This window comes from Saccopteryx bilineata, chromosome 1 (assembly GCF_036850765.1).
Source record: "Saccopteryx bilineata isolate mSacBil1 chromosome 1, mSacBil1_pri_phased_curated, whole genome shotgun sequence".
Taxonomy (NCBI): domain Eukaryota; kingdom Metazoa; phylum Chordata; class Mammalia; order Chiroptera; family Emballonuridae; genus Saccopteryx; species Saccopteryx bilineata.
In genome coordinates, this window is record NC_089490.1 from 8,656,448 (window position 1) to 8,664,382 (window position 7,935).

At 44.4% G+C, this 7,935-nt stretch overlaps 2 protein-coding genes across 2 annotated transcripts in view; both read right to left on the bottom strand.

Annotated features, from left to right (window-relative positions):
- Positions 1–699: 699 nt before the first annotated feature.
- Positions 700–5,780, bottom strand: LOC136322176 (HLA class II histocompatibility antigen, DR alpha chain). Its single transcript, XM_066254344.1, has 5 exons — positions 5,621–5,780; positions 3,490–3,734; positions 2,767–3,046; positions 1,800–1,965; positions 700–1,138 (listed from the first exon to the last, which is right to left on the bottom strand). The coding sequence occupies exons 1-4, from the start codon at positions 5,697–5,699 to the stop codon at positions 1,811–1,813; spliced, it is 759 nt and encodes a 252-aa protein (XP_066110441.1). The 5' UTR covers positions 5,700–5,780; the 3' UTR covers positions 700–1,138; positions 1,800–1,810.
- Positions 5,781–6,276: 496 nt separating this feature from the next.
- The window catches only part of LOC136309253 (HLA class II histocompatibility antigen, DR alpha chain-like), a 4,927-nt gene continuing 3,268 nt past the window's right edge, over positions 6,277–7,935 (bottom strand). The window contains exon 4 of the mRNA XM_066237494.1: positions 6,277–6,371. Coding sequence (XP_066093591.1) covers positions 6,277–6,371 — 95 coding nt within the window. The remainder of the gene's footprint in view (positions 6,372–7,935) is intronic.

Consider the following 7,935-nt stretch of genomic DNA (forward strand, 5'->3'; position numbering starts at 1 on the left):
GCCTCCCCACTTGTAACTTCGGAAAAATAAAATAGATAAATAAATACCAGCTAATAGTTTCACAGATAATGAGCAATAGCTCAGTGTGCCTCAAACATTCTTTCCTCCCATTTAATGCCATGTTCCCTCATGCCCACCCATTATCCAGTTTTTCCACTCAGGGTCACATATCCAAATACAAGATGGTGCCAAGGATAAGTCAGACCAGTCTATCAGTAATAGGCATCCACCTCTACGTTAATAAAATGGGTAATGCCAGTCCACAGTGTCTAACCTCAGTCCTCACTAGGTCTGGAATGGGTATGTTGATATGGAAATTCTGTCATGCACATGTATCCCCCCCCCCTGTTGTGCTCTCTAATCCACCTCATCTTCTCCCCACCACCTGTCTCACTTGTCACCAAAGGCCAAACATTAGGCTTTGAGAATCTTTCTACAGAGGGTCTACATATTTCATTGTCTTGGAGATTCAAGAACCAAATTCCAAACTGGTTGCTCAGTAGAGCTCTCTCAACAAACCTTACTCTCAAGTTTTCCAGAGGTGGACAAGACCACAGCAACTGGATTGCTTACAGATCCTCTGAGGGAGACCATGCCCTAATAATAAACCCAGGTATTTTTGGTTAATTACAGAGGATGAGAGGATCACATATATACCCCAGCCCCCATGAAGAACAGACTTAGACACCAAAAACAAACTCCTCCTAAGACTCCTCCAACAGTTTATTGGGTTCCAAAAAATCACAGTCACAGTTTGGTGAAACCCTAAGCAGTAAGTACACAGCAGATGCTCTCACAGAACTTTTGAAAATTTTTACAGCTAAAAAAATAAAAAAATTAAAAAAAATGAAGAATCTTCTGGGTCCTGTCACAGAGGGAGTGCATGCTGAGAGTAAAACTGTAGTGGGAAAGAAATGAAGGGAAAGCAGATACGGGCAGGGCCAACAGAGGGAAGCCCAGCTAGATGCTAGAGTGTGGAGAGAATGAGAAGGCATCATAGCTCTTAGATTGAGTAAGGACTGGGAAGTGCCAAAGATGGTTGTGTTCACTGAGGTGAACAGGTGGAGAATTTCCACACTTGAAAAGCTATGAAAGATGAAATCTCTTCATTGATCTTCTCTCTAAGGAAGTTCATCACCTGTAGGAAGACACACAGTTTCCAAAGAGGTTAAGGTGAATATCTGAGCACTTACTTTCAGATTCCTTCCCCCCTCCCCCACTTAATCCTTTGACATTGGAAAAGTCTCTTCATGTTCATCTGACCTTGACTGATAACCACCTTTCCACACGAACTGCTGAATTCTACTCTCCAGATAAGCAGGAATGAGTTGGGCATGCCTTACCTTTTCTTAGAAACTCTGACATCACTTTTCAGAGCAAAAACAGGCATGGACATTCAGCCAATGAGTCTACACGGACCTAAAAAAATCAAGCTCTGGAAATGCTTCTGGCCTGACGGCACCTCAAAACATATAAGCCACAAAGTGCCCAAGTCTTGAAGTTAACTTTCCTAGATCACTGGACCTGATATTCTAATATTAAACAACGGTTTTAGAGACCAGGGATAATTTCCAAGACTGAAGGTGTAAGTGCACAGGTATGGAGAGAGGGATGACGAACCTTGAAGCTTTGGGACACCAGACAATGCCTATGTCTGAGTCGGTCCTAGCAAAGATGACTCAAGAGCCATGACTTTTCCTATCTTTTTCCCTTAAAGTCATCACATGGCCTTTTCTCCATGCTTGCTTTCTTCCCTTGATAACTCCGTCCATGTCTTGCTGTGACCACATCAAACCCACCTCCAAGTGTCTCACAGGGGCCCTCGGCGTTCAGCAGCACGGCCCTTGCGCGCGCCCTTGATGATGAAGATGGTCCCAACGATGATGCCCACCAGACCCACAACCAGGCCCAGGCCACACACCAGATTCTCTGTCGTCTCTGGGAATGGGGTTAGTGCTTCAAACTCTGGGGAAAATATAAAACAAGAGTACAGGAGTCATGAATGTGGTTCTAAGTCAAAACACTAGTAATTAATCCACTAAAGAAGAGAAAGGCAGAATGATGGGTAATGCCAATCCTCAGTGTCGACCCTCAGTCCTCACTACGTCTGGAATGGGTATGTTGATATGGAAATTCTGTCATGCACATGTGTCCTCCTCTGTTCTGCTCTCTACTCCACCTCATCTTCTCCGCACCACCTGTCTCACTTGTCATCAGAGGCCAATCTGTAAGCAATCCAGTTGCTATGGTCTTGTCCACCTCTGGAAAACTCGAGAGTAAGGTTTGTTGGGAGAGCTCTACTGAGCAACCGGTTTGGAATTTGGTTTTGGTCCTTGAATCTCCAAGATAATGAAATATGTGGACCCTCTGTAGGAAGATTCTCAAAGCCTAGCGTTTGGCCTCTGATGACAAGTGAGACAGGTGGTGTGGAGAAGATGAGGTGGAGTAGAGAGCAGAACAGAGGAGGACACATGTGCATGACAGAATTTCCATATCAACATACCCATTCCAGACGTAGTGAGGACTGAGCTTAGACACTGAGGATTGGCAGTACCCATTTTATTAACGTAGAGGTGGATGCCTGTCCATTACTGATAGAAGAGAAATGCATTTTAGAAAGCAAAGAAATCTGGGAGTGGGAGGAGACCAGACTAGGAATCGTAGCAGTTGTTATGAAATGGTAGGGGACTCTTGAGTCCTGCAGGACCAGATACATGCATCACAGAAGGAAACCATAAAATAAAGGAGATGAAAGGGTGGTCGTACCCCAGTGCTTGAGCAGAGGCTCATCCAATCCCCAGTGCTCCACTTGGCAGTCATACACGTCCTCATTTGAGGGCAGGAAGGGGAGGTAGAAGAACTTGCGGAAAAGGTGGTCATCCCGGGGCAGAAAGACTGTCTCTGACACTCCAGTTGTGACAGGTTTTCCATTTCGAAGCCATGTGACATTGACCACGGGTGGGGAGAACTTGTCGATGAAACAGATGAGGATGTTTGGCTGTCCCAGCTCCACAGGTTTGTGTGGGAGCACAGTCACCTCTGGAGGCTCTGGGGGATGGACATGTGACAGAAATTAGCCTTCTATGCTTAGGTTTGGCCCCTGCCTTTCTCCCACTAAAGCAGAAAAGAATGTGACATGCAGCCTGGAGAATCTATGCCACAGTCTCTGATGACCTCACCCATAATCTGTAACCAATGTCGAGGTATAAGCTATCCATGGGTCTCATTCCTGCGCCCCTCAGCATAGACTCGGGGGCAATAACTTTGAGAATGACTGTGGGTGACAGAGACAAGACATGAGAATATCAGAAAGTGAAAAACTATCCATGAAGTTCTTGGGCTTGTAGCATGACAATTTGGGGCTTGCTTAGGGCAAGGTTAGGCCCCTGGAAGGGACAGTTAATCACAATACCATAACACTAAGAGCTGAAACATCTATTGTAGAGCTACAGTTCCCACATTCTAAGAGTGCAGCAGAGAGAGAGATACCATTGGCGTTCGGGTGTTGTTGGAGCGCTTCTTCATGATTTCCAGGTTGGCTTTGTCCACAGCTATGTTGGCCAGTGCACCCTGAGCCTCAAAGCTGGCGAAACTACCAAATTCTTCAAGCCGCCAGACCGTCTGCTTCTTTTCCGTATCCACGTGGAAAATCTCATCACCGTCAAAGTCAAACATAAACTCGCCTGCTTGGTCAGGGGTCAGATAGAACTCGGCCTGGATGATCACATGATCCTCTGAAAAGATAGAAAAGGGAGTTAGGGTCAGAAACAGCAGAGAGAGATGAAGACAAACCCAGGATGTGAAACACAAATTGTGGACACGGGGGTGGTGGAAAGGGTAGGGCAAGTGGAACCAAGGAGGGAGGGCAAGGAGGAGCAGTGGGAAGATAAGTCCTGGAGGACGCATATTCGTGTTGGACAGAGATTGGAGGGCAGAGATTAAGGGGCTGTGTGGGACAGGGCGGATTAAAGGAAACCCCGAGTCCAGTGAAACTGTTGTTAGTTTCCATGGCACTAGCTGAGCAACGATCCCCACTTCAGAAATCTAGGCAGCAGCTCCTACAAAATTAAATTCTGAAATCTAAAATCCAATGAAGTTTTGAATTCTTATTCAGCTACTTACCACCTAGTGATCTTGAGCAGATAATTCCACCTGCTCGTATGTAGGTTTCCTGCACTTTCCTGCTGTGGTTCTGCTTCTTCCACGGGTTTGTTATTAAGACTGATTCAGACAGGGTCAGCAATTTCTTAGTAGAACATTCGCTTATAGCAAGGACTTTAGGGTCAGAAACTGCTTTGTATGTATATTTAAGGGCTAGACACACAGAAAATATAACTGGGTCTTAGGTACCCAGAAAAATTAAGGCTGGGACCTGGTGATGTTGTAGAGTACCCACTTTCCTGGGTTTGCACCCAGCCTCTGAGGGAAGAGGAGAATTATATTTGTATTGACTTTGGCAATGAGCTCTTATACCTTACAGCTCCTTATACTGATACTGCCATTGTGGGGTCGAATCTCCTATGGTTGATACCAAGACTAATCAATAGCAAAGGAATGATCAATGTGAAACAAGAGGTTACAATTGGAAAGTATGCAACCTCCGTGGTGTATGTCGAGCAGATGGGGATTATAAAGTTTGACAATACATTGATATAGCTAGTATATTAATTTAGCATTTGAATTATGTGTGTATGTGCACACACAAACACACACACATATTCTAGTTACTTCTTCCAACCCAAAGGATGAACCTCTCTATTTCCAGGTAAGCATCTGTATATATGGCTCCTTCCGGGTAATAGAAACCAACAATTGCAATTAAGGATCTTGGAGGAGGGTTATTACTTTATGTTCAGTTTACCTTCTTCCCCCTGTGAAGGTCACCTTGGGTGGAGGATAGTTCTCCACTACAGCACAGTTGTTGCTCAGGGGATGGCAGAGAACACCACACTCTTCAATGCCTTACTCATTTTTCTACTCTCTTGGGAAAAATCACTAAGTAACTGGGACTAAAAAGATCATCGTAAGATCCAATACAGAGGGCCTTTCACTGTCCCAGAGCAAGTCAAATGCAATTTACATCAGCCTATCTGTCCTTTTCCCTCCTTTGGGGAGACAGTTATTTTTTGGTGACTTTCCTTTTCAGTGATCTTCAACAAAATGTCGTTGCTCAGAATCTTATGACAGGCTTCATTTGCTAAAGAAGAACTACCAACTATTTAACTAAGAACTTCTCATACTTTTATTTCTCTCCTCCTTTAATCCTTACCAAAGTTTGTGAGGTTTTTAATTTCACTATTTTTTGTAGAAAGATAAATGAAAGCCCTGAGAGGTAGCTTGTTCACGCCTCTCAGAAAAAGTTTCTCCCTCCAGCTTGGCTTCACCTCACAGTCAATGGCATTGACCCCAATATACAACTCAGTTTTGTTTCTCTAAACTAAATTTTGACTTCAGACTGTGGAGAGAAGAGAACTCTCCCATCTACAACGTATTGTACTCTCAGGTTTAGACCCACATAACACCTATTAAACTTTCTTCGACTCCCACGACTGTCTCGCGAATGCCCAGTGCTCTCAGGGTCCACTGTAGCTAGTGAGTGATTCTCTCAGCGCTTACTTACCTTTGACGGCCCAGGATCCCTGAAGGCCCATCAGGACCGCCGTGAAGAATCCTAACAACGGGACTCCAGCTGTGGCCATTTTCTTCTCCGGTGCTTCGGTGAGGCTCAGCAGAGCTCAAGAGTGAGGCAGGACAGATAGGGGTAAAAGAATAGTGAATGTGGGGTCTGATGGGGTTCTGACGGATGGAAATGTAAATCAGTTGAGCAGCAGCCAATCAGCAAAGGGCTTTGAGATGACGCATCTGTTACTAAGGAAAGGACTCGTGGAAAGGGTCTGGAAAAGGAGATACCTCCTTGGAGAAAAAAAAAAAAAAAAGTTAAGATTTTAGTCAAACAAACAAAAAGCAAAGAGAAGCAACCAAAAAAAAAAAAAAATCAAGTGTTTGAGAATGTCAGGCAATCGCTCACACTCTCTCAGCCCAACCCGAGTTCTAGAACAGAACCCACCTGAAGCAGGTGCTCCTGAGGCTGTCACCAGTGGGACACCCGGCAGGGAGAGCTAGGGACAGGGTGTGCCTCTGCGCTGTGACAGTGGGGCAGCCTACTATAAGGGACAGCAGGTCACCTAATAGAAGGGAGAATGCCAGGCTAGAGAGAATCACTGACCCTGAGCGGCATTCGGTGACAGAACTTCACTTAAGAAGTTTCTGGTTGCTTCAGGCTTCTCCAGAGTCCGCAGCTCCAGTATGGCCAACTCTGTCCGAGAGGTTGGGACCCCTGGCCCCGTGCACCGTGCCATCCTCAGGGAACACTGAGGGAGAGACTGCGTTTAAACACTCCCCACGATGGAGAGGGGTGGGTAGTGGTGACTGGAAACAGTGACCAGTGAAGAGGCTAATACACTGTCCCGATGCCTACGAACCATCCTAACTATGACCAGAGAAGGGAGTGGACTGCTGGAAGACACGGCTTATTTGAGTACTCAGGATAATGAGAAGGTTGAAGTAAATCGGTCAGAGCTCATTTTACTGGGAATGCCAGAGTTGACTTGTAAGATTATAGAAGTTTTGATCCAAAGATTCAATGTTGATGTTTACCATTGAGGATGTGGAATGCTAAAACAATAGTGTAATACAGAGAAAAATTAAGCCATGTATAATAGGGTTCCAGAAATCCAAATATGTTCCAGGAAAAAGACTTGGCAATGAGACAGCTCATGAGACGGCGTGTTCACTCTTTAATATCAGGTATGATACACAGCGGTGGGACCCACAGAATTTAGCAACCGGTTCTCTGTCCTAATGACTGTTTTAAGTATATAAAAAAACACGATATACCGCAAAAGGTACTTCATTATTTCATGCATTTAATACTTAAATAAGAACAATAAAATGGTACACAAAACTAGATTACATTATAAGAGTTTTAAAATATTAATGAAAGAAATATGAAATAATACCTGACAAAAACAATAAAACTATTATTTAAGATATTTTCCCATTGCCTCTTGGTTAGTACCCTCACTTGCAATGTTTTTCACCTGTGGCCAGAATGAACATGACTATGGGCGCTTAGAACACGCTGTTGTGCAGATGGACTTTCTAAAAGAGTCAGGAATGTAAATTTGTGATTTCCACATTGGGTGGCTTCCCAGGCACACACGTTAAGAGAACCCTGATGACAAGTGTCATTTTAACAACCGGTTCGCCAAACTCCACAGAAAATTAGGTATCGGTTCTACTACACTGGTGTGAACCGACTGAATCTACATACACCGAGGGCAGATTTTACACACTGTTTTTTTGAGGTTTCATCCCACCCTACAGCCTCACAAATTATGAGAACAAACACCCTCTACATTACGGATGATCTGGTCACGTCGAAGGGCTTTGAACATTCTCTGACACTGACTTCCAGGTCACTTGGAGAGGACCCAGAACACAGTTCTGTCCTACAATTGTTAAAAAATACATCTCATGGAGGCAGGGAGTGGATGGATGAGAGCTCCACAGTATCAGTCTCTGCCCAGAGTCTGACCCGAGGATTTAGGCTTTGCAACCTCCTTTCCAAGGGAAAATCCACAATGCCTCATTCTTACAAGAAGCTCAGTACATACATGGTAATCTCAGAGACATTTTACAAAAAATAAAAATTAAAAAAAATTACAGATTGTAACAGCACCTTCAGCCCAAGACATTACTCGGCAACTGATGATATTGCTTAGTCCTAAACACTGATTGGTTCTCCTCGTGAGATCACTGAGTTTGGGGGATTTTTAAAAAAGACTTTCAGTTCCCTTTCTCTGTAATAGTAGAAGAGTTCCTATCTGGACAATGCACATGGTTTCCTGTTCCCTCCCGTATGCTTGGGGAAGT